The 27,374-nt window shown below is 40.4% G+C and overlaps 1 protein-coding gene across 7 annotated transcripts in view; it reads left to right on the plus strand.

Annotated features, from left to right (window-relative positions):
- The window catches only part of KLF7 (KLF transcription factor 7), a 94,824-nt gene that overhangs the window by 25,326 nt on the left and 42,124 nt on the right, over positions 1 to 27,374 (plus strand). For 5 of the 7 annotated variants that reach the window (XM_058439199.1, XM_058439201.1, XM_032754754.2 and 2 more), the window contains one exon: positions 17,494 to 18,127. In XM_058439199.1, the coding sequence (XP_058295182.1) occupies positions 17,494 to 18,127 (634 nt within the window). The remainder of the gene's footprint in view (positions 1 to 17,493; positions 18,128 to 27,374) is intronic. The other 2 variants (XM_032754757.2, XM_058439211.1) reach the window with 1 other exon arrangement.

Here is a 27,374-nt window from a genome sequence, read left to right on the forward strand (position 1 = left end):
AGTGCAGCTCATCATTATTTCCTTCAGCTGGGTCTCTCCTCAAATAAGGGATTTCTTAGGGAAACTCTCTGGGATGTGAGCCTTAAGGTTCTCCAGCTGGTAACTACCCTAAGAGACAGTTACACCATAATTTGGATCCACAGGGAAGAAAGAACTGCCTAAATATGCCTCTGTTTTTTTCTTTTGCCTCTGCTTTCATTTGGAACAGAAGGCTCAAACTGGCAGCTGTGGGCCCTTTGCTTGTCTCACGCACTCTAACTTTTTAATATTAGTTGCCAACATTGAAACAATTGGGGAGATTCCACATAAGCCCCAAAAGATTTGGGCTTCCTTTAAAAACACTTGACAACTCTGGACCTCTGTGTTCCACATGATATCGATGAGCTGGTGCTATGTACCAACTTCCCCTTTTAGATGCCATGCGCTATCCAGTTTACCACAGTCCCCACCCCTCACTATTGTCATATTCTTTGACTGTTTCACTAATGTATGTTATGCTCCTGGTCCCTGAATGTGTTTGAGTTTGATTCCTAACCTAGATTTATGGGAAGATGTGTTACCTTTTAGAGGAAAGCATCCTCAGAAATAGCATCTACCTACTGCAGCACCCTAAGGACAAGTATGTGGTCTTGTATCATAGGACCTTGTCTAGGAGACTGAGCAGAAACTGCAGTCCAGAGTCTGAAATTGAGATACCTGGAGCATGGCACTGCTGTAAGCAGAGGGATCAGAGTAGGGAATTCCATTTTCCTCGTACCCTGGTTCCCTAAACAAACAAGATTTGGTCATGAGAAATTTATTATATTCACAGAGGATTTTCATACCATTGGGAAGGATATATATATAGTCCATTTTATATATCTATATCTATATCTATATATACTAATACTTTTGGTTTCTTGATAAAGAAACCAGAGACTGAAGATGAGATGACTTGAGGAAACGCATAGAGCTAATTATGTAGAAGGAGCTGGTAGAAGTCATCCTGACTTGTCTGTGTTCTCTCCATGACTCCACATAGTCTTTTATTTTACATACTTATGAAAAGTCTTTTATTTTACATACTTATAAAAAGTCTCAAAGTTGAAGGATTTTGTGTCCGAGACTGATCAGGTACCCCTTACAAGGAGATACTTAATTGCCTGCTTTTAACAGAAATGGTCTTCTACCACCATACATTTCTGAATCACAATAGTCTTCCTCACCCACTGGCCCACCCTTCTTTTTAGTCTGTTACTAACAGGTGATTATAGACACAACTAATGTTTAGGCTCCATGTAGGGAGCAGGGCCAAGTGTAAATTGTGCCCTTGAGGTGATCTGCTTCCCAGAGTTTGATGATCCTCTTGGTTAGAGGTGTGTTACTGATGGGAGCAGCTACTGGCATCCAAGATTTTTATACAAGAATGAGATGCTTACTGTTCATCTGTTTTCCATTGCTCCTACTTTTCCTCCTCTTGTTGCCTCTATTTCTTACATGCTTTTTTTTTCCTCACTGCATTTTCTATTTTGAACAAAAGGGATGGGTGATAGATAATACTGGTGTTGGAAAATGCATTAGTCTCTAAGGACTGGGAGAAAAATGTTGACTTATTTAGTCCAATTTGTATTTTCATATTTATTAAAATTAGAAAATGTTTTTTAAAATGCTGGATAGCAGGTTCAAATCCCCCCTTTAAAAATTATATAAATTTGAGTTTCTATGTATTTGGTATTAATCAAATAACCAAAATAAGGTCTTCAATAAATTGTTTATAAGTTTTCTCAATTCAAATCTTAAAAAAACAGGCCAGGCCTGGTGGCTCATGCCTGTAATCCCAGCACTTTGGGAGGCGGAGGTGGGTGGATCATGAGGTCAAGAGATTGAGACCATCCTGACCAACATGGTGAAACCCCATCTCTACTAAAAATACAAAAATTAGCTGGGTGTGATGGCAGGCACCTGTAGTCCCAGCTATTCGGAAGGCTGAGGCAGGAGAATCGCTTGAACCTGGGAGGCAGAGGTTGCAGTGAGCCGAGATTACGCCACTGCACTCCAGCCTGGCGACCGAGCAAGACTCTTGTCTCAAAAAAGAAAAAAAAATCTTAAAAAATGATTCTAATTCTATTTCTTTTCCTCTCAATGACTACACTTGATGTTGACAGGTTGAAATGTCTGAAATCCCATTTGCTTTTAACAATTCAACCAAGACATGCAATGACCGGAGAAAACTCGGAAATTGCATAATTAAGGGTGTTGTCAAAACCAAGACTACTTGCCCCAGTCTCACTAGGAGAGATTACATAAGAGAAATGTAGTTGAAAAGCTTATGAAATGAAGTTTGGGATCTGGTGATTTCCAACTTGAGAAGATCCAAAATCTTCATCAGGAATCCTTATTTTTCCAAGGTACTAAGAGATAATGGTTTGTTGGATTTTTAGAATGTTTTGAGATCCTTGGTGGAGAGTTCAGGGTTGGACCAGAAAAAAAACCTAATTGTTAGTGGCCAGGAAACTTTTCGTTCTGTTTCTGGTCTTTTTGGTAGTATGGTTACAGAACGGTGAAAAACTCAGTTTTCTTTACTAAGTTAGGTTCCCCATAAATAGGATGGGGATTTTAATCTTTGCTGCCTATTACAGGCTCACAGGGGGACTCCAAGGTTACAAGATTACCAGGTAAGTATTGATAAGCATTTTCAGATTCTTTCACAAAAGAATACTCTGTAAAAGAAAAAAGAAATGTATGTCATTTCATATGGAATGGATTGGAAAAATCCCAGTTTCACCTGGGTGTTAGAGTTGTTATAACTTTGTTCCTGTTTCTGTCAGCCTGTTTTCTAGAGAAAATGGAAGGTTTCTACAGGTCTCTGATTCAGTACATCATGGGCTGAAAGCTCAGGGTGTGCTTTTAAAATAGTGAGGATAAAGCATCCCCTACCTTAGCAAAAATGATCCTTTCATTCACATAGTTAGCAAATCCTGATAGTGTAGGCGCCATTTTCATTTTCTTTTCCAAAAAAGCACACGCAAGGAAGAACTCAAGTTATTGAAGATCAAGCCAAATAAATGACCAAATTTCATGGCAATCGCAGACACAGACACAAACATCGAAATATCTCCTTAATTAAGGCAGCAGCTCTGCTGGGGCCTGCATTCCAGGATTCTCAGCAGAGAAAACATGTTTTCTTTATAGAGGAGTTTTATTAGCAGCAATGTTCCGGTATGTGGTTCAGGTTAATTAATGATGTAGTCACACTGATGTCTTGCCATGAGCTTTATTCTAGTAAGTAGGGCACTAGGAAATTGTATTGGCATATCTTGTCATGCCAAAAAAGAATTCTTAATTTGGACCATTAAAATACATTTCCATGGGATCTGTCAACAAGGTAGTTTAAGAATTCTTAATGTGGATACTGCCTTAGACTAAGAATCAACTCACCGTTAACTATAAGTAGCAGATGCAATGGTTTCAATGAATATATGCTGTTCTTAAATATTTTTTTGGCTGAGATGATTGAGACCTCAAAGACCCAGACTACCCACAAGCTCTGGTGGAGTTGACCTTCATTGTATGAGAAGATTTGTATCAAGGACCACCTTTTTCCCATGAGAGTTTTTATTAATTTTAAATCATGATGGTGTTTTAAAACTTAATTTGTGTTGTGCATATGTAGCAACCTTCCTTGGAGGTTGAAACAACAAAGCAACTGGATTGGAAATTAGATTTTCCCCCTTATGCTGCTAATGTAGTTCTTGCTCCACTGGGATTTCCCCTTTGCATGGGCTGATGATTTCTTTGAAACTATATGGAAATTGGTTCAGACAGGAACAAAGGGGAGAGGGGATGGCAGTGATGATTCAAATTAGTGTCTCTTCTTCAGTGAGAGTCTGGTGTGCCTGAAAGTGCATGTCATTTGGTATCAGTCAAGCCACCTAAGGTTAAGTGAGGTGCCAGAGCTACTGGAATCCAAACTTCAGGGCCTCAGCACTTGATTTTTTCCCTGTCATGTTGGGTTGAATTGTTAATTTGAAGTCTGCAACATTGCAATGGGGTTCAGAATTGGGCTAAGCACAATTTTACTTTTCTTTACATGATGGAACATCAACTCTTCCCCTCTCCCTCATCTTTCCCCAGCCAGGATGGGAAAGATTCCTATTGCCTGACATAATGAATAAGAGAAAGAACAGCTTTGTGACTCCGGGGACAACGAAAGATTTAGAGAGAAAGGCATCCAAAATACATTAAAGAGAATCTACACTTCATTGACAGTGGCACACTATGCCCACGTGCATGCACACACACACTCACACTCATAGGAACCCTGTACTGCTTATATTCCATATTTCCATCCTCCACTCTTGCCTAGTTCAAACTCCATACCCTCTTAATTGGATTTTGGCTCACTTCCAGGTTCAGTGTTCGAGGGTTCTGTATCTGTGAAATAATGATCCTGAAATAAATAGCACTTCTCGGTAGAGATACCTTTTCATGTAAAATTCTTAAAGGGAGTGGAAGGGAAGGAAAAGCTTCTGTGTTTAGGAATTTATGGCAAGGATACCAGGATGGGCCCACATAGGAATTTTGAAGGACCTCACCTGTGTAAGTGGTGTGTGGGGCTTACAGAAAACATGAGTCCTCGCCAACTGCTAGGTTTGAATGGACCTCTTCATTTAAGGACCTTTCATGTGAGGACTGATAGAAGTGGGGCTGCTAATGTCAGGGAACGAATTCCTGTGACCCTCAAGTGCTTCGGAGACCAGTGGCTGGAGTTGCCTTTCTCAGGGAGATCCTGTTAGGTGACAGGAATGGGAATAAAGTGGGCTGAGCCTCTCTCTTTGATCTGTTCCCCCAGGATACCAGTTAATAAGCAGTCATCATGCAGGTGAGGAGAGGGGAGGGGTGGGTTTTGTTCATGTTAGTGAATGCATGATGCAATATGGACTGCTGAGGAGAAAAGCTCCCTTTGTGTCTATTTGAAATGGGCAGCCATGAGCACCCACAACTGACCACCCTGAAAAGAGGCTCCATTTGGCTTCTGTCTGATGAGTACGAATCAGCAAGTGCCTTCTCAGTGTAAAAACTTGAACTGAGGGGAAATGATGAGGGAGCCTTTTGACCTAATAAGGTGAGCATTTTAGGATAGATTTTCTGGCTGGAGACACCAGCTCACGTGTTCCCTGGAATTCCAGGATTGATTAGTGGCTTCATTGGTTCATCGATTGATTCAACTAGTATGTTTTGGATGTCTTTTCCAGGTACTGTGCTGGGTGCTGGGGATTCACTGGTACATACACTAAATCCCTGTTCTCCTGAAACTTCCATGCTAGTAGGGAAAGATAAACGATAAACATGCAAGCAAATAATTTAGACCTTTCCAGGACTTGGTAAGTACTAAAAAGCAAATAAAATGAGGTAGTATGATGAAGAATGAATGGGCTGTTTGGGCTAGTTTCTCTAGGCAGGTCAAAGAAGGATTCTCTGAGTAGGTGACAATGAAGCTAAGACATAATCAATGAAAAGGAAACAGGTGTGCAGTGACCTGGGGAGTCTGTGTTCTGGGATGCAGACGGAGTTACTAGAGCTCTGAGAGAGGGATGAACTGGGGGCATTTGTGCGAGAAGTGTCGTGTCTGAAGGGGAGAAGCGGAGGAGTAGAGGAGAGTAAGGTCAGATCATGTAGGGTCTGGTTTGCCGTGGTAAGGAACTGAGAGTGACAACAGGCCACTGAAGGATTATCAGCAAGAAGTTTGAGCCAGAAGGAGTCTTTGAGAGTGTGGTTCATCCATTTTTCAGGGAAGGAAGTGAATTCTCTACTCAGATTCAGTAGTTTGCTGGAAAGGGGAGGGGTGGTGTGGGAAAGGCAGGCACTGAACCTGATTCCCAGGCCAGAGTTCTTTTCACCAATAAAAAAATGACAATTGAAAATAGCATTTTGTTCACTCATCTTAATTGCTTCTCTTCCTGGTGGTTTCTGGAGGCCAGAGGAGAAAAGAGGAAGTGGCAGAGGGAGAGGGCATTCTCCAGGGCAAGGAGACAGCTTTTACTTCCAACACAGGTGCATACTCTCAGGGCTACCCTGTGAAGCTAAATTGCCCTCTCTGTTTAGAAATCCGGATATGTCCCAGACAGTAAGCATTAATTTTTTTTTCCAAATGAAAAACGTTAGAGACAAGTAAATAACACCTATAGTTAACTCTGAAAATACTGACGTGTTCTACCAGAAATGTTGGTAATAAACACATGCACGCTGCTTCTGATGTTCTTTTGGTGAAGAAGGAAGAATTTCTGGCTTTCCTGATACTCTTGAATCTCTTCCTACCCAGGATTGTGATCACTGTTGACTTTCACTTTGTTTGAGAGTTGATTCAATTACTCATTCATTCATTCATTCATTTGACAAATGCTTGAGGCAGGCTGCAAGTCAGGCACAGGTCTGGTATCTTTGAGGAGTCACATTCTCGTGAAGTTTACATTTTAGATGCTGTGAGGTTTGTATCCATGGTGAAGCAGGAAATTAAACTTTCATAGCATCCTGTAAACATGGATTATTGAGTGTCTTAGGGCTTTTAATAAAGGCCATGAGGTCCCTGTCAGAGAGGGTTCAAAGACCACTTTCTTCCAGGTTCTCCAAACTCTTTTTTTTTTTAACCACTCAATGACAGCAGAGCTATCTATCAGTTCCTCTGAACTTGTTCTGAATGAGCTTTTCTCACTGTTCAGTCTTTGCTCTCCTATTACTGTTTCGCTTCGTCATAGAATTCCAGATTAGTGGGCCCCTAGAAGTTCAGCTGGTAGATGAGAAAACTGAGCCCATTGAAGTTAAAGTCACCCAGCTAGTCAGGGTTGATCTTCCCAACTCAGAGTCCCCTGCTTACTTAAACTTTTATATCCAACAAGTTTACTTTCCCTGGAAACTTATTTGGTATTTTTTATTTTCCATCTCCATGCCCTCAATAGGTTTCTTTATGTCTGTTTGGAAGTGTAATGAAAAATAACACTAGTTATTGAATAGCTACAACATACAGAGTGTGCATGCCAGGCCCTTCCAAGTACTTGGCATATGTCAATTGATTGAACTCTCACAATGCTCCTGTGTTGTAGGTACTACTATTACCCCATTTTACAGGTGAGGAAACTGAGGCACAGAGGGGTTAACTTCTCCCAGGGGGATTGAGCTAGTAAGTAGTGTAACCTGATATTGGACCCAGGCAGTCTGGCTCCAGGGCCAGTGCTTGGGCCCCTGTTCTTCTGCCTCTCAGTATGCAAATGGCCAGTCTGTTTCTTTAACTGGGGTGAGCAGCACTTGGCACACCCACACAGCCACCTTAAACATTGTGGGAAATCAAGTCCAAGTATCTCAAGTAAAAGTACAACAATCCGTGTCAGGAAAAACAGCTTAGGGCTTGACTTCATTATGTTTTTGGCTGCCATTTTATGCATTCTGAGTAGAACAAACATTCCTCCTAGTGCCCCCACCTTGTCTTTAACATTCCACAGTGGAAGTTCCTCAAAGCTCTCCGTTTTGAAAGCATCCTCTATGATTACCAGCCACTAAATTGCATCTGCCACTGAGGGCCCAATGGGCTTTGAACCTGTTATTCTTGGGAAATTCAAGCTGTGAGGGAGAGAGAGAACGTTGTACACGTGTGCAGCTGTGCTTTGGAGTACAAGAAGTAATCGTATGTGTCTTTGTGTTTTTTATGGGGGTAGGGAAGGGTATATTAATTAACCCAACTGAGAAGGAGATAACTGTGTTCCAGGAAGGAGCCAATGAAATGAGTTTGCTTTAAAAAAAAAAATCCCAGTAGCCTGAGTCAGCCTGTGCAAGTGATTTGGGAGAGGAAGGGGAGATGATGTAACTGGTTCGGCATGTTCCCATCTTGGCCACTGAGTGTAAAGGGGCCCAGGGAGTTTGAGGAGGGTGTGTGAGTGTGTGTGCAAAGTTAACAGGAGCGGGTGGGGGTGCCTAAGAGCGGGCTGTAAAACAGGATTAATAATCCCTTGTCAGACCTTTCCCTGTTACTGTGTTTTTCAGTAATTTTGGTTTGAATGAGGGCTCTCTAGCCAATTAATGTTTATTTGTTTCCTTTGGCAAGATCCACTGGGGGGTGGAATGAGATTGGTGAGTTTAAAATTTTTGTTTTGTTGTTGCATTTTGGAAGAAGAGGCGAGTAATGTGAGTTTGGGTTTTCAATGATGGCTCTCCCCCTCCCCCTCTTAAGAAGCAGGAGGCAAGACATGGCCAGCTGGTGCCTTGAACTGACACAGGTGCAGAGGCTGTAGGGGGTGGGGAGCCAAGAATAATTACAGGTTTCTGAAGCATCAGGCCCTGCCTGACACAAGCGCTCGTCAAGAAAACTGCTCTTTATGGAAAATTAATGGGAAGCTGAAAAAGCGACAGGGCCATTGTTGTTCTTGGGAAGCCATCACTCCTCTGAAAAGAGGCCTCCTCCCACGTCCTTGGGCTCTTGACGAACTGGTTAGAGTCCTCTCCTTTCAGAGCAGGGACCGACTGGTTGCCATTGTCATGGGATGTGATGGGTTTTTCCCATTGGAGCATCTCTCCTGCATTTTCTCATTCTTAAATCTCACTTTCAGTCCAGATCTAGCCCTTTGCACTTCCCAGTAGTATGGGTAGGATCATTTTTTATTGACTCTTTAAGGCGTGAATTTCATTTTGTCCGTGGAAGTGTAATGACCAAAGCAGGGCTGTCTAATGCAACTTGCTTTCAATCTATATGTAACAAATGGGATTTCCACCAGTGTGTGCCAACCTGAATAGGGGCCTGGTTGGGAGATGAGGGCATAGGAGATGAGGGGATAGCATACAGGAGCATCTTCTAGGCCCCAGCTCTGCATGAGCAGTGTCTCTTGACTACTTAGAAGTTGTAATTTAGTTATATTCCAGTGGCCAAGTAATAGTGAGCAATTCTTCTTAAGGGCTCTCTGCCACTGTGGGTAGAGGCCAGGCCAATAGACTCCCAGTCAGTATGTCCTGCAGAGTAACATCTGGAAAAACAACTCTAAACCAAGTTAGAGAAGCCTCTCTGTGCATGGGCCATCATGTCCCTAATGGTCGCACTGAATTTTGAGGATCACAGACATAATGAATGAGGACAATGCATTTCCAAGTTGTTGGAAGTGTAGGGGAACCCAGTGCCTTCCTTCAAGGGGTGTGAGGCCTGGGCCACAGCTACCAGCTCTGCCCAGGTTATGTGACTTGAAAGCTCACTTTGATGGTTAATTTAGATTTGAGTTGTTTTGGGAATTTCTTTTATGCACTGCAACTAAGGAATCCTTGGAAGATGAAAGGGGTATTTGAGGCTGCTTTGCATCATGTGCCTGGGGAAAGTAATTTCAAAGACATCACCCTCTCCCTAGGCCTTTAATCTTGTCTCCTTTCTCCCCCTCCAACGTCCTCACCACCCACCTCCCCAAGGAAACATATACAAATATTTTCTTTGTTTGTTGAAAATAGGAGAAGAGAAACATGGAAGAGGTTTTGATAGAAATTTTTCAACTTTCATGTTTGTTTAGATTTAAATTAGTTTTCACAGCATTGTCTCTCAAAATTTACAAATTACCAGGGAGAAATATATAACTTGGTTTCAGCTCTAGCAACCAGTAGATGTGAGAAACAGTCAAAAGCAATGCAGTCTTAACATTTGTTGTAGTCCCCTGGTTATTTCATGGAGTTCAGCAATCCTGACAGTAATGTGTAATGCTGTTGTACCTCTGGGGTGTCCTATTGATGTGGGTTTTCTTTTAACCTAATAGCTAAAAAAAAATGCAGTAAGATTTTCACTCATACTGTCTACTTGATTATCCACATTTTCTAGACGAAATTCATACTCTCCTAATATTTCCTGGTCATGAAAGTCAAGAAAAAGTGAACATATGCTTAATATCTTGTTAGGAATCACTCTCTAGGTTTCCCAAGGTGGATTCTTGCACTGGTTCATGCATCCTTTCTGCCACGAGGTAGATTCAGTGTTACCGTCTTCTTTCTCAAGCCTGTTTACAATGTTGAAACCCAGGAAGGCAGGCAACAAGGTTCAGATGCTTGGCATCTGAGATTCTCTCATGAACCTCCTGAGTTTATTAAGCATAGTACACCTTTTTCCTCCTCCTCCAACTCCTGATAAAAATGTACCAGATCTCCCTGGCCATGCTTCCCACATCTTTTCCTGTCTTTGAATTCTGACTTAATTTTGAAAGCCTAGGAATGTGTCAGAATCATTACATCGTATCATTCTTTGAAGAGAAAGAGAGTCACAAAGTTCCCATCAATATCAGTCTTTGCAATCCAGATTTTCAAGTTGGTTTCTGGAGTCAGAGAATCTGCCTTTTTTGCTAAAAAGTGATATGTAAACACGTCTAGTAAGTTAGAAAAGAATGAGTATTTTAGAGGGTGGCTTGAAGAAAGAAGCCCACATTTCCCTCCTAACAGTAGCTTGTTTTGTGTCACTCTGAATTTCCATTCTGGGATGTTTGAAGATTTCAAAGCACAAAAAAGCTAATTGAACTTTGGGACCCTCCCAGGAGAAAGGCAAGGGGTTTGTTTCTCTCTTTCTTTACTTCAAACTCTTTGGGGACTGTGATACCATGGTTAATAGCATGTGACAAAAACCACACAATAAATGTCAGAAAGGGGCTCCCCTGGGCAGCCAAGTGCAGTTTACCTGCTTGTGCAATTACTTAGGTGAACATTCTTTCTGGGAACCAAAGTCTATCCCTTCCTCGCCAGAAGCATCATCCTCCTCACCACCATCATCATCATCCTTCAGATCCAGATCTGATCTCAGAGGAAGCATGACTTTGCAGGTTTCCACACGGTGGAAAGCTGCACTTTCCCATGCTTTATATCTACATTCTGTCCCCAATTTGTTTAATCTCTTTGTACTTTCAACTCTTGGCCCTTTTAGGCGAGATAGGTGGAATGATTGAGATTAAGGGCAGCTGGCTAAAGGACCACAAATGACTGAAAATTGATTAGAAACATTGAGTATAGTTGGTGGCCATTTATTTCATTGACTCTGTACCAGAAAAAGTCATTAGAAAATTGCAATTTCTTTAAATTTGTTTTACGTACTAACTTGAGTATACACGGATCCAGAGACTCCCATAATTACCCAAAGTGGCATAGTTATTGGGTAGTAGCAAAAATATTGCACCAATGGTTTTGTCTTATGTTCAAATTAAAAGGCACAGAAATAAAAACTAGAACCTTTTATGTTCCAGATAATTTGTTTGAAAAGTGATGGTATTGAAGAGGCTGGACTACAGTCTGCCCCAACTAAACATGGTTGTAGTTATAGTGGTTGCAATGGATGGGAGTTGTGAGACGATTCTAGCTCATTTTTTCAGAAAGTTCTAGCTTTTACAACTCTCCATCACTTCAAACACTTAGACATATCTGCCATGTGAGAAAACAAAGGTACAGGTTTAGCTCTAATCACTTAACTTTACTGTTTAGGAACATCTGGTATAAGAAATATCAATGCTTTAAAATCATGATCTTAATAAACCAGACATCCCACTAATCTGTGGACTCTAAGATTCATTTTGGAAATACTGTTTAATTGTCCAGGGTTGAAGTGGAGTGTCTTTCAACACTTGACAGTCAGCGTATTTTCTTGACCCCATCTTTTTCTAGATTGGGCTCCCTGAAGGGGATAGTCTTTATGTTGAACTTTGAATGAAAGATTGATGAGTGGGAGGGAAGGTGAAAGGAAGATTGTTTCGAGCATATGGGCTTGGGAAAGTAAGGACAAGAAAAATAGGTGAAGGAAACCCTTTAGGTAAGGGTTGTAGGGGAAATAGTCAATGTGACAGGAGATGTGTGCAATCCTGACTGGCAAGTTCCACGTAATTGATGATGAGATAAAGACAGGTTGAACAGAAGCCATTTGGTAACCTTGGCACCATGCCCATATATGACCAAATGTCTTATATTGTTCTCAGGGCTATGAAAGTAACTGCCTCTTGCCAGCAGCAGAGAGCTTTTGATAAACTTAATATGTGCCACAAAACTTGAATTATCCTGTTTTCTTTCAACTCCTGTCTCTGGAAACTTCTGCCTCTGAGCAACAAAAATGAATAATTGTAATAGTGGATTACAATCCATAGAATAAAATAAAAATGAATTCATACTGATACAAACAAATGATTGAATAAATAAACAAATGGAGAGGAAAAGTCAGGTCCTCCTTGTAGGAAAATTATCATAGATGTAGTAGGCAGTAATAGGTTTAAAGTTTATTATTTTTTATCTAGGTCTTGGATTATTACTTTTAATAAGCATGTTGCAACAAGTGAGAAGGCTATGAAAAGCATGAAGAGAGTATTAAAAAAGGTTTCAAGATGATCATTTCAATACGAATTTCGGTGATATTTATTAGGAAGCCAGGAGAAGCCATGCATTTCAAAGTTGAGATATCAAGAGAGTCTTCACAAAGCTCATCTGTGACTCATCAATATAGAGGAAAATCACTTTGCACTCGGGGAACATTTTCTTCCCATTGCTGACTGTAATGAATTTTTTAGGGGTTGGGGGTTGATCCAGCGGCTCAAGCCTTAAGTTGTATGGTTAGGTCAGGCTGAGGGAAGCCTTGTACCTCCAAGGTGAGTGCCAGACAGGCATAATTTATGTCATTAAACTGACATCCGCTGACTCAGATTTGGAGTTTGCTGGCAAGAGTATCATTCGAACAGAGTAAATCTCTGGTTCTGGTGGAAAAACATTTGAACTCTATATCCAAATTTACAGTTTAGAGACACTTTTAGCCTGCTGATGGTCTTCATCTCTCTCTCTCTGTTTTTTGAAGTTAGTTTAGACTTACAGAAATATTGCAAAAACAGTACATAGAGTTACCAAATATTGTTTGTCCAGCTTCCCCTCATGTTATGCAACCACAGTTCAATTATAAGAACCAGGAAATTATCATTGATATAATATCATTAACTAATCTATACACTTCCTTTGAATTACATTATTTTTTCCACCAGTCCTTTTACTGGTTCAGGATCCAGGCCAGGATCCATTGCATTTAGTTGCCATGTCTCCTCATTCACCTCCAGTCTGTGACAACTTCTCAGTCTTTCTTTGTTCTTTGTGACCCAACACTTAAAGAATAAGTGGCTATTTCCTTTGTAGAATAGTCCTCAATTTAAATTTGTCTGTTTTCTCATGATTAGATTGAGGTTATCCATTTTGAATAATCATAGAATAATATTGTATCCTTGTCAGCTTATCATATCAGGGGTACATGTGATCAGTATTACTTGTTCCTTGTGCTGCTAACATTGATCATATGGCTAAGGTGGTTTCTTCCAGGTTTCTCCACTGTAAAGTTATTATATTTTGTCTTCGTAATTAACAAATAAATATTTTGTTCGGTGGATACTTTGAAACTAGGCAGATACCTTGTTTCTCATCATGCATCTTTCTACTAGTTTTAGCATCCATTGGTAATTCTTACTTGTAATCATTTTTACTTTGCTGTTTGCCTAATGGTGATTTTCTATTTCCATCATTCCTTCTGTGTTTTTGAATCATAATTTTACTGTATTGAGGAGCTGACCCTTTCCTTCTATCTTTTAATTTATTCAGTCATTTATTTATGTCAGTATGGATTCAGGGATATTTATTTTATGAATTATAACCTATTATTATTCATTTGGCCATTGAGAGCTCCTTTAAGTTGGCTTCTGAGTCTTTCTGACATGACTTCATCACTTTATGAGCACTTCCTTATCTTTTGGTACCACAATGATATTCTAGGCTCAACTCTTACTTTCATTGTTCCGGCCCTTCCAACAACTATTTCTCTAGGGAGTCCTGGTTCCCTTTATTGGATAATGATATTTAGAAACCAAGATCCCTGGGCTAAGTGTGCTCATTGCTCCTGGGGTTATCTTTGCCTGTAGCTTCTTTCAGTGGATGGAGTTAGGAAATATATGTATGTATACTCACACATGCATATACACATTTATTTCTCTATATATGTATGTGTGTGTATATTAAAATCCATGAGGAAATATTAATACCTCAATTCCCATCAAACATCATAGGCATTTTTTTTTTTTTTTGACATGGAATCTTGCTCTCTCACCCAGGCTGGAGTGCAGTGGTGCAATCTTGGCTCACTGCAACCTCCACCTCCCGGGTTCAAGTGATTCTTCTGCCTCAGCCTCCCGAGTAGCTGGGATTACAGGTGCGCACCACCACACCTGGCTAATTTTTTGTATTTTTAGTAGAAATGGGGTTTCATCATATTGGCCAGGCTAGTTTCAAACTCCTGACCTCAACTGATCCATCTGCCTCGACCTCCCAAAGTGTTAGGATTACAGGTGTGAGCCACTGCACCCGGCCTATCATGGACATTTCTTATGAGAGTTCTCATCATCATTTACAAACAATGTTGGAAGTAAATGTTCTCATTGGCTTGGAAATAATCTAATATTAGAATCCTCCTCATCCTTAACATTTTAATCTCCATACTCCTGATGAGAAAAGTCTTTAACCCCCTCACTGGGGTTTCCAATTGACAAAATCTTCTCCTCTACCTTAACTTCATCTCCAGCAGATACAAGAAGTGTATTTCCTAAGACAGCAATCATTTCATAATGATTTGACAGGACTGTCTAGCACATCCCAATGGGTAGTTATGCTTCTTCAATTTTCAGGAGGAATAAGAATGCCTTGTATTAGGATGCCAAGTTATAGCCACTCTGAAGTGGTCCAGATTTTTCCACATTTTAGTGATCAGATGTCTCTCATCTTTAGATCATAAATATGACTCATGTGCTCCTGCAATTCACACCAGGGTGTACTGGGTAAGTTACTTAATCCTCCCAGAAGAGTGTGTAAATGTATTTAGAATATCTCAGTCCTGCAGAACTCTGAATATGAAGAGATCTGAGCCTTCTAATAATCACAATATCTTAGTGACTTTTCAGTCTTTGAGCTGGATAGTATGTAAAGAAATGGCATACAAAAACTCTATGCACAGGCAGTGATGATTGAGTATGTGAAAGTCATTGTAGAGGAGGCAGGGAACTACCTCAAGGACATCTGATACCCCATGAGTCAGCTGATTTTTTTTTTTTTTTTGGTAGAAACAGGGTCTCGCTGTCTTGCCCAGAGGGCTGGAGTGCAGTGGTACGACCATAGCTCACTGCAACCTTGAACTCCTGGGCTTAAGTGATTCTCCCACTTCAGCCGTCTGAGTAGCTGGGATAATAGGCACAAGTCACTGCACCCGGCTAATTTTCTTTTAGTTTTTGTGGAGACAGGGTCTTGTGTTGCCCAGGCATACTGATTTTTACCTAAAACATATCTGTGTCTCAAAGATCTGGTACTGCTCTTTGGGCAAAGCTCAAGAAGCATTGCAATTGTATTCCCAGAGATATGTATTAGTGGTCATTTCTAAAATTGCCTCCTCAGCATGGTCCAGGGTAGGGTTTCAAAGATGGCTTTTGAAGAGTAGAAGAGGTAGAATGATCAAAGTAACAGTATAAAGTGGGCTTTGTCTTTGACAGACATTATGTACCTATTAGGTGCCAGGCACTGTGCTTGGTAGGTGATGATTCAGAAAGGGAAGAAGAAATTTAAGGGAGGTTTCAGGAGTAGAATCTTATAATTCAGAAATGAATTGAATGGAGCTAAGACTGAGGGCTTCAATATTGGGGAGATGTAAATGATAATTTTTAGCAATGAGATGGAATAAGGAAGGGGAAATTTTTGAGAAGTGGAGTTCAGAAGAAGCAAGTGAGGATAATTCATATTTCTAGACCTGAGAAGGTCATCATATTGGTTTCTAACTTAGAGTGGTGGGAAGCTACTGAGTCAGAGCTATTATTTAATCAATAAGTAAAACAGAATCAAAACTTACTTTTTCACTAAGCTTTCCTTGATTAATACTACATTAATAGAGTATAGAATTTGGTGTCCACTCAGCCCCTAAGAACTTATCAACACATTTTATACTGTTTTTTTGGTATCACATTTCTATGTGAATTTATGTAATTTTTAGCTTGTGGTTGTTTATTTTATACCTGCATCATGTGGACCTACTGCTATATCTTCTCCCTCTACCACATACAAAGCCTTGTACCTTGCTGTGAGCACAGTAGTTGAATGAACACTTGTGACATGAGTGTTGAATGAAGATTGGAACCATTCATTAGTTCTTACCATTGAAAATCAACAGTGAGACCCAAAGCTGATTCATAGTTAAAAATCTGATTTTCTTATTCAGTTATGCAGAGTTTTACCAGAAGTGTGATTAAAAACCAGTCTTTTGAAATGTCACCAAAATAAAATCCTTGACAGATACAACACTACTAGGTATATCATTAAAATATATTCTTAATAGAATAAACGCCTAGAATCAGAACATCGGTTGAAAACATAGAAGCTTTACGGGGCCAGTAAATTTGGAGCTACTCACGTTTTAAATTTGCCATCAGTGGCTCTTTGTTGAATCCAGAAGATAGAGCAAATTGAGCTGATAGTGCAAGTTAGCAACATAGTTTTATACAAGATTCTGGAATTGTAGGATTTTGGAGTGAAGAGGGCTTTAGAATACAAACTTCTTAAATATCGACTTTTGCCATAAAAGCACTCCCCCATTTTACAAAAACTTAAGAGTGCCATGGATGACGATTTGTTGAAACTAAACTTTTTTGTTCTTCTCCCCTGTTTCTTTATCAGGTGAAAATTTTATGTTGAAATATGTTGGGTCCTATCTTTAAGTGGTCTAAATAGCTATGTTTGAATTTATTTTTATCATGTAGTCAGAGATGCTAAACCATTGAAATGGGATTTATGCCCCTTGCCACAAAGTATATAGCATTGTATTTTAATGACTTGCTATAAACAACAAGGGTTTTGTCTTGTGCCTCAAAAATTTTATGGTAGACATTCTTTAGAACAGTATTCTTTCCTGCTGGTTATGGAATCCATCCCCAAGGCAGGGCTTGCTGTTGTTTGTTACTGAGGTCACCTCTTAGTTTGAGTGAACATGGCTTGTTCTTCAAAGCAAGTGGGAAAACTGACTTACTTGTGTGATGTGCTCAAGTCTATTTTGAGTAATGAAGTTGGACTCTGGGAAGTCTTGTCTTAGTATGAAAACCTTATCTGTTTCTATTTGCTTCTTGCTTGCATGATAATTTCTAGAGGGGAAATTGGAGCATCTTACCTGCTGAATTGGATTGAGGGGCAAGAGATCATCATTTGATGTTCTCTGGAATCTCGAAAGTATGAGATAGTTCTTCTGGGGCTCTTGTTCTCCTTCAGCTAGAGTAATTGAAATCATGTGATGTGACCCTTATGAACCTTTCAGAGGTATTCAGAGAATAAATGACAAGGTCAGACCTTCTACTAAAGCATTTCTGATACAAGCCATGAAACCATTCTCTCTGCACCTTCCCCGTCTGCCTGTCAACGTGTGGCCTCATGGTGTTCTGTGCCTCTGATGGCTGTTTCTCTCCCTCCTTCTTCCTCTCGCAGACATGCCTTGAATTGGAACGCTACCTACAGACGGAGCCCAGGAGGATCTCAGAGACCTTTGGTGAGGACTTGGACTGTTTCCTCCATGCTTCCCCTCCCCCGTGCATTGAGGAAAGCTTCCGTCGCTTAGACCCCCTGCTGCTCCCCGTGGAAGCGGCCATCTGTGAGAAGAGCTCGGCAGTGGACATCTTGCTCTCTCGGGACAAGTTGCTATCTGAGACCTGCCTCAGCCTCCAGCCGGCCAGCTCTTCTCTAGACAGCTACACAGCCGTCAACCAGGCCCAGCTCAACGCAGTGACCTCATTAACGCCCCCATCGTCCCCTGAGCTCAGCCGCCATCTGGTCAAAACCTCACAAACTCTCTCTGCTGTGGATGGCACGGTGACGTTGAAACTGGTGGCCAAGAAGGCTGCTCTCAGCTCCGTAAAGGTGGGAGGGGTCGCAACAGCTGCAGCAGCCGTGACGGCTGCGGGGGCCGTTAAGAGTGGACAGAGCGACAGTGACCAAGGAGGGCTAGGGGCTGAAGCATGTCCCGAAAACAAGAAGAGGGTTCACCGCTGTCAGTTTAACGGGTGCCGGAAAGTTTATACAAAAAGCTCCCACTTAAAGGCCCACCAGAGGACTCACACAGGTAGTGGTACAAGTTGGCCGCACGTGGTTTCTTCTCCTTTCCCCTCCTGTAGCCTTGTCATGTGGGAGGGCTCCTCTTTGTTCTGAGGAGTGGCACCCCTGCTGATGAGGAGGTGATAGACAGGCGGGAGGCCCCAGGTAGGGACAAAGAATGACTCACTTGTTACCTTAAGATCTCAAGATGTCCCAAGCACAGGACATGGGTTTGTCCCTACAGTGCCAACCACAGCATAGAATTACACAGTTCTGAGGATGGCTGAAGGGGGCCCTGGCAGTGACTCATAGCTGTTTGTGACACAGACACTTGTCGCTTTCCTGACACTTTGCATTGTTTTGTGAGTGTAGCTCCACAGTTTTGATCAACACTGGGATCTGAGGATGCATTTGAAAGCATTCACAGTTAAACAAGGTAGCTAGGGTGTCCCTATTCACTCTTTTCCCAGCATCCTGATTTTTCATCAAAGTCACCAACAGCAGGAGGGTTTCAGAGTTCATTAGATGTGATCATTCTATAATTAATTGGCATCTCCTCTTTTGCATTGTTCTCTGGCGCGTGCTTTATGGAGAGATGACAGAATTGCTTTTTAATGAGCTTGTTACTGAGAAGTTGCTAAAGTGATTACATTGCTATGTGTGTGGCAAGAGCGGGTTGGGGAGGGATGGGGATTGTGTATTTTACTCAGGGCATCCTAGTAGCCCAGGAAGAGACACCATCCCTAAGTTCCAATCATACTGATCTTTTGAGCAATGGGATAATTTGGAAAAGTGGGGTTTACACAGAAAAGCGTGAAACTCTTATTTTTCTTGGAACTGGTCTTTGTTCTCTGCTTTGAGATTGGAGCTTAGGGGTGGTGTCTCTTCCTGGGCTCCTAGGATGCTAGTAGCAATTACTGTGATTGGTGGTTTTTAAGTAAGTCTCCTACAGTGTGCTACCTGTATGGTTTTTGCATACTGTTTGCACACTGCGAGCTGAATAGGGAAAATCCCCAAAGGTGTAAGTGGAAGTATAAAAGCATTCTTGGAGAGAAATCAGTGATAGCATATGAGCTAGGAAAAGTGTTTGGTGCTCTGGGGGGCCTTCTAGGCTGTGCCGCCAAAGAAGTGTGCAGGGTGAGAGATTGTTGGCTGGAAAATCAGAACAACCTGGTCTTTAGTTCTAACTCTGCCACTGTCCAGCTCTGTGACCTTGAGCCTGTTCCTTTACCTCACCAGGCCTCATTTTCCACATCTGTTGAACAATCTGGCTCTTAAGGCCCCTTTCAATTGTAGTATTCTGGAGGTCCATGAACTGTTTTTGTGTAGTAGAGAAGAACTTTCCTGAAGTTCGAATATATAATATATGACAGAGGAAATCACTGTTATGAACCTCAGAGTTATTCCCATGGGAGGATGAAGACTGACATTACTTCCTTGCACACCAGGACTTGGGCCTGTACTGCTCTAATTCTGAACTTAATTTCCTGTGTGGCTCTTGCTTGGTTCATGGGACAGTCTCCTAACATAATGTTTATATCCCATGGCTCAGGCATAGAGACCCACTCATGGTTTCCCATCAGAATTTGGGTTCCAGTTCACCACTCCACATATACACACCAAGGCTAATGCTTCATGCTATTGTCAGTTTTTGCTTCTTTGATATTGTTCTGAAGGTAGTTTTTATTGATATTTCTTTCTTTCTAAAGTCAATGAGTAAAGTAATGGCAAGATATTGGAAAGACATTGCTGTGCTCCCAGGCTGGAGTGCATGACTCATCTCCTGGCCCCTCCAGGAAACCAGAGAAGGCAGAAAAGGGCAAGAATGTTGTGTTGTCTTGGGGCTATGGAGTTCATGATTATGGACACTTTCTGAATTATTGGCACTAAGGGCACGTCCTGCTTAGCATGGAGGCTATACAGCTCTGGGAAAGCAGAGCTGCTTTTTAGGGAGTCCAGAGCATTTTCTTCTTCTTTCTTATCCCCTCTTTCCAACAGAGATGTCAGAAGGGTGACTGTTAGGGTTGATACATTATTTGGTGCTTTGTTTTTTTGAGCATTGTCTACTCAGAGTGATTACCAAGGTGGAGCTCATTATGTTACCTGGCACCTGCAACTACTTGCCTCATGTTGGACTAAAGTGGAAAGACTCCTGTTGGGAATTCACTCAGGGAGGCACCAGGCATTGTTAGAAAAGCCTGCAGAGCAGTTAAGAGCTGAGCCTTGTGATCAGTTGGACTTGGGTTTATGTCCTCGCACTATCGCTTCCTAGGTTTATGACCTCAGTTTCCTCATTTCTAAAATAGAGACAATTGTGTCTACTCCTAGATTGTTTTGAATATTAAATGAGCAGATACTCATAAAATACTTGTAAAAAAAAATACCTGATAGATAGTAAGAACTCATTACAGATAGTAGTGGGGTTGATTGTAGCTGTTATTGTTGTTGTTGATATTAGTGATGACTGAGTGAAAAAACAGCTTTGTAAACCAGAAATAAGCCAGTTAGCCAAAGTTAAATACCGCAAAACAGCAAGAAGCTTTTTCTCTCTCGCTCCCAGTGGTTTGATCAGTGGGATGTGGGGTGATGACACCTGTGGACACAAGTTGTGGAGGATAAACCAGATATGCAAGCATTAGCCCACAGAAGTTGGCAATAAGGCAGAAAGATCATGGCTTTCCTCCCACAACACAGAAAGCAGTTACCTTGCATCCGCAGAAGCATTTTGCCTGTAAAACCTTCCTCAGAGACATGCACGGAAAGTAGGTGCTACAAGAAAGATAAACAGATAAAAGGGGAGGTAGAGACAGGGATGGAGGGTGGGGAGAATATGAATTAATTTGGATTAAATGGATGAGAATCAGAAGTATTTATTTGGAATTGGTGTGAATTGGAGCACATGGGGAACTGAAAACAAAGGTGATAATTTATGTGGTGTAGATGGACTAAGAATAATGAAAACAGCATGAAGGATGGAATCAAATTAAGTGCAAACATATAAAGGAAATGGACTGGTAAAAGCTCGAGGGCAAAGGTATATGGAGATGGGAATTCAGGTTGGAAAGAGGCTGCTGGTACAAGGAGCTGCTGACCAAATGTGGAAATGAAGATTTTTCAAAAATGGGCTCTAGTTGGATTCAGGCAAGCTATTTTAACCCAGGACTCACTTTAATTCAGTCAAAATATTTCTTATCTTCCAGTTGGGGAGGTGTTTGGGGACAGGAAAAAAAGGGAGATAAGAATACCATCCCAGAGAAAGAAGAGAAGTATTTCCATTTTGTTCTCTAGAGTTGCAGATATATGCTATATCTCTTCTATATGGTAATACATTGCAAAGGAGATACAGTGAAGAAATGAAGTAAAATAAAATATGCGTGTCTTCCTCTCATAAGCAAAAAGGAAGACAATACATGTTGGTAACATGGATTTGCTTGCATTGAAGAATTTTTAAGGTGTTATTCATTTCATCTTTATATAGACAGAATTTACTTGAGCTGAAAAAGATATGCATTTTTTTCCTTCTGTGGCTGTTTTTTGAGGATGCTGAGTCCTTAAAAATTTTTGCCCTGGAGGATATTAGATAATGAGGTGATTTTTTTATTTATTATTTTTTAAGGTAGCAGATGTTCACATTGGTAGCTAGGGCACAAACGCAGGTTGCCCAAGGAAGTAAAGTTAGAGATGGGGCTACTGAGCTGGAGGTGCAGGATGACGAGGCGAGGAATGGGGCAAAGGGAATATTATGAAGTAGCAGAATTTAGTGAAGCATATAAAAATGGACATAAGGGCCAGGCGCGGTGGCTCACGCCTGTAATCCTAGCACTTTGGGAGGCCGAGGCGGGTGGATCACCTGAGGTCAGGAGTTCGAGACTAGCCTGACCAACACTCGTCTCTACTAAAAATACAAAAATTAGCTGGGTGTGTGGCGCGTGCCTGTAGTCCCAGCTACTCAGGAGGCTGAGGCAGGGGAATTGCTTCACCCTGGGAGGCGGAGTTTGCAGTGAGCCGAGATTGCGTCACTGCACTCCAGCCTGGGTGACAGAGCCAGACACCGTCTCAAAAACAATAAAAATTTAAAAAAATGGACGTATGGTTTATTCATTGGGAAGAGCACCTAGTGTTGGCATGAGCGTAAAAATGTTCTTAGCAGCCAAGTCATTGCAGACCTTTCTCTCCTACTCTGTTTTCTGGTCTTCATATGTTTTTCTTTCTCACAAATTCTACCATTATGATCATAGTTGTATTCATCTTCTTGAGTCAGCTAAATAATCCTTATATTTTGATGAAAGGTAACCTTCACTTCCAATGTTAAAAAAAAACTATGCTCATTCTCAGCAAAAATCAATTTTTAAAACATCTTAAGTTTGTGTGTAAAAAAAGAAGGAAGTGTTTTCTACATTTCTTCTTACTTCTGAGAAGAGATAAAAACCTTTCATTGAAATGGTGCTTTGTGCTAAGTGAACAGACTTTTCAAATTTGAAAATCCATATAAAGGCACATCCACCTTTATGTTATTACGAGTGAGTCATATTGGTAAAGTCAGGACAACGGCCAGTCATTAGATCTTTGATTCTTGGTCGCAGTGAAGGGAGATGTGAAGAAGCCATGTTCTCTGAATGTGCTGCTTGGAGGACTCTCTCTATAGACTGAAGTTGCTGTCACCTAAACCATGGCTGGTGATAAGCATTCTCTAGATTTTATACCGAACAATATAACAGGATGCTTTTCAGGTGGAAAAGTAATACAAGTGTGCAATTTGCTTAGCATTTTACATTTGCTTTGGGGCCCATCTTATTGAATCAGAAAGTGGCACAATCTCTAAGTTGAATCAGAATTTAGGGAAATAGTTTATTTTCAAATGAAAAGGTGGCTAAAAATACTATAAACAAAAAGACCAGTGTAGCATTCAAAAGGCAAACAGAAGTGTTATGTCACCCATGTAATGAAAGGCCTTTAAAGTTTGAAATACAATTTATTTTACTTATTCAACAAATACATATAAAGCACTTGCTATGTCCCAGACATTGTTCTAAATGTTTTACAAATATTAACCCTTTTAATCCTTATACTAACCCAATGACATAAGTACCATCTTATTTTATAGATGAGGAAAATGAGACCCAGAGAAGTCAAGTAATTTGCCCAGTGTCACACAGCTCATCACAGATGGTTGGGCAAGGATTTGCACCGAAAAGTATTGCTCCAGTCGGAGCTCTCTTAACTTCTGAGCTTACTGATGAAGGGGAAACAAGTCAAATGAATTTTTTAAAAGTAACCTGTTATTAACAGGAAATTAAAGACGTATAGTTTAAATGCAAATGGACAATGAAAACTAAATATCCTCTCTAAATAGGTGAGAATTAGGAGGGTCCTTAAGCATGTTGCCTCATCAGGTGACTGAGAAGCAGTACAAGGAAATTACAAAGAAATGGTCTTCCATTTCCAGGCCTATTATTGTTTCTGATAAAACTACTATTTTATGGTTGTTACTATTTTCATTTTTTTTAATGTTAGTATTAAAGAGAGAGATGCCAATCTCAGTTCACGCATTAAAATGACAAATGTTAACACTCTGTCCCTATCAAATAAGAAAGGTCAGTATTATCACAACGTGGGAGAAATTGAGGACCTCCCTGTTGTTAGAAATTAAATTGGACCCGTGTTTCCTGACCTATAGGCTTACATCCTACTCAGTAGATTGTTTTGCTTCTTATTTACTGTATATGTTCTTCAGTCTTTCTGCGAACAGGTATTAAGTGCCCATAGATGTCAGGCACTGCACCATGGAGTGACTAGCAAAGGAGAACAGGGTGGTCTGTTTGGGAAGGAGTGCTAAAGGGTGGTGATGGGGCAGTGAATGAAAGCGGGGGCTTGATCAGCAGTCAGAGGCAGCATGGAAGATTTAGAGATAACAAGTCACTTCTCTCCTTCTGGACAGAGTGTTTATTGATGCTGTTCATCTTTTTAAATGATGTCAATGTGATAATATAGTAATTTATATAAATAGAAGCCCTAATTCAAGGTCAGGCGTATCAGCAGGATAAAATTAAATACCTCAGTGTGGAACTGTAGGGGGTTCATCGACCACTTTCAACCTCCTAGTGCCATAGATAAGAATTCTTTGAATTCATACAATAGCAACTGAAATGGGGCAATTTTAAGATATTAAAGGGCCTTTACTATGCCGAGACACATGGCTGCTAATGAAGTTTATCCATGTGTTGAGGCAGAAACTCATTAAACCCCGATTATGGGATGGAGACAAGAATAAGGGTTAAATGTTCAGTTCACAAGGTGGAGAGAGCTGAATAGGAGGGTTTGATAATTTGGATTTAGCGTATTCAAGAGCTTAAGAGAAGTTTGAAAAGAAAGGGTATGAAATGAGGTGGTGAAAAACAATCGCTGGGAGAATTTTCTGATTCAGTAAAATCTTAAAACTTTGCCACATGATAATTTAGCAATGTGATAACTCCTAACATTTATGAAGATAAATTAATGTAAACATATATTGGGAAGCATGGCTTAAACTCAGCATATACACAGCAAGCACATTTATTTTATCATTATACTATGATAATAAATATAGGCTTTGTGGGACGCCTATTCCAGATGTCCTTTTAACGGATAATTGATAGTCACAAAGCAAATAAGTATGTTAAAATAAGAATGGAGGAGAAAGAAAAACATGAAATTAATGAGTATTTCATCATAAACAATATTTTTGAACACCCACTATACATAAACTAGTCCCTCTATTATTGCCGAGGACCTCGCTTTTTGACACAAAAGCCTGAAATACGGTTTCATAAAATAATTATATTTGGAACTTGATCTCAGAAGAGAATATAGCTTGGATGGGGGGTGTGGGGGAACTGGGAGGAAGGAGAAGAGAAAAGAGGAATCTCATTTCAGAAAAGGCAGTGAAAGTAATAGAATTTTATAGTTTCAAGGGTGGGCGAGTTCTGTTTGATAGAGAAGAAAAGAAGAGGGTTGTGAGAAGTCTGTGTAAATGAAAAAATGACATTGAGAAGGCCAAGTGTAAACTTTTAGAAAAACTGTTCCCTTTAATAAATTGATAGTGTACAGAGGCTGTTTCTATTATAATATGAGTGTTAATTACCATCATGATCATGGTTATCCTGTGCATATAATATAGGAAGGTTTGAGGAAAGCTATGTGGAGCTTTGTAAAGAGTGAAGGCTAAGATGACGTTGTAAGAATTGATGGTAGGCAGGAATTTTCTATGTTTCCTGAAGTTGAAATAATAATGTAGTGATTGTGTTTGAATTAGAAAAAAACAGAGTTTAGGAAACTCATGTGTTAATTTTTTTAAACAAGTTTGTTTTGAATGATCCTCTTTTTAAAAAAGTTAAAATATAAGGACAGATGAAAAATAATTGTAAGATGACCTGTCTTTCTTTGAAAAATATTCAGCTTGAATGTAGTAGAAATTACAGTTGAAACCTTGATAATGGATCATCAGGAAACAAACTTTTCATATAAGGAAATTAGTTCTGATGAGTAAATGCAGCTGTTTGGGAATCTGGTCCACCAGGGGCAGAATGTGTCAGGTGACAGTAAGCTCTGCCGCACGACTCCGGTACCGAATGGAGAACGCCTAACCCTTTCCAGGCAGGCAGTTTCTATTTGTCTTCACCCTGATGGAGGCAAACTGGATAGCCCTGGCCAAACTTGTTTTCTAAAATATGGGGTTTTTTTCTTCTGCATTCTCCACCTAAGTACCTAATATCTGATCCCTTCCTGTACTCTGTCACTTTCTGCCCTGCAGCTTTCCTCTATCCTTCACAGCAGAAAGGATCTGGTAGCAATACACTGTAGACTGTTGTGGTCGGTGGATTATATATCCGTCCACCAGTGTATAACACTTTAATCTTCTATTGTTAGTTTTTTAACCTTCAATTAAGGGAAACTTAATAGAATTTCAGTAGTCTGTAAACAGGTAGGGAGACATGATGGGGGAGTGTTGGGAACTGGGATGGCATTCCCCCACTTCACTCCAGCACCATCCCTTCTACCCCTCCTCTGCTACTGGATTTTCTACATTTTCTAAAAGTGGCTTCCTTTCAACAATTTGTTAATGTATTGACATGACGTTATTAAGCTAAATGTTGGTCGAGGCAAGATCACTTAAAATAATTAAAAGTTGGTGACTTTTTAATGTGCTGGTTTTTCAGCCAACCACTGATGGAGTTACTTCTCATTCCTGCAGTGTCCCCATGTTCAGTCACCAATGGGTGGTGATATAATGGAGGTGAAAGCACTTCAATTATTTAAGGATGTCTGCAGTGAGAATAAGCTTAGCATGCTTTGTTCCATATTTCTGTTCACCCTACCTTCTCCTTCAACGTGCATGTTTATGGAGCTGGGGACTGACCCGGGATTGGACCCCATAATCTTGTAGGGGAGGAAAGATCAGAATGCCCCATTGCTGGTTCCTTATGGAGCCTCAGTCCAGCTTTGTCCTAAACCAAGCGTCCTTGGCATACCCCCCCTTTTCTTTTTGCAACTGACATCTTTTTTTTTTCTTCCCTTGAAAAGTTATCTGCATTCATGTAAGACCCCTTTTATTTTGTTTGCAAAATAAAACACATTTACAGATTAAAACTCCTTTTATATTCTAAACTACTCGTCTGGTATTATAAAACATATACTTAGGCTTATTTTGTTGTTTCTGCCTTTCAAATGTATCCCGTTTCCATTACTATAACATGTATGGAATTCAGTAAAGTGGTACATATTGTTTTCAGGCAAATAATGTAAAAAGATGTTTTAATCCCAAATTTGTTGGGCCATCATAGTTTTATCCGTTTCACTAGGTGAGCTAAAAATGATAAAAGCTATCAATCATTTTGTTGCAGGCAGGAAACCAGAAGCCATCCTTAGTTGAGAAAGAATTTGACCTCCATGGTAGAGTATTGCCTAGTTAGGTGTCTTAGGGTATCTAATATCTAATAGACCTTGCTATTTTCCTAGCAGGGATGTTTTGTAATAAGGACTATAGTTTGTTCTAATATTGAAGCCAATGTTAAATGAGAGTGGTTCTAGGAGTCTAGCAGATTCCCTAAAAAATGTAGGATTCTATCTGTGTCCTAATGAATAGAACCAAGAAAAAGCTTGGCTCTGATACATATTCGAGTGTAGAAGAGCACCAAGATATGGTAGGAAATATTTTAGAATAACTGTGCAGTAGTCCTGTTTAAAAGGTTTCTGTCTTCATTTTGTGTGTTTATGTAGTTTAATGTCATCTCATGGAATTC

Source organism: Hylobates moloch, unplaced genomic scaffold (assembly GCF_009828535.3).
Source record: "Hylobates moloch isolate HMO894 unplaced genomic scaffold, HMol_V3 SCAFFOLD_1, whole genome shotgun sequence".
Classification (NCBI taxonomy): domain Eukaryota; kingdom Metazoa; phylum Chordata; class Mammalia; order Primates; family Hylobatidae; genus Hylobates; species Hylobates moloch.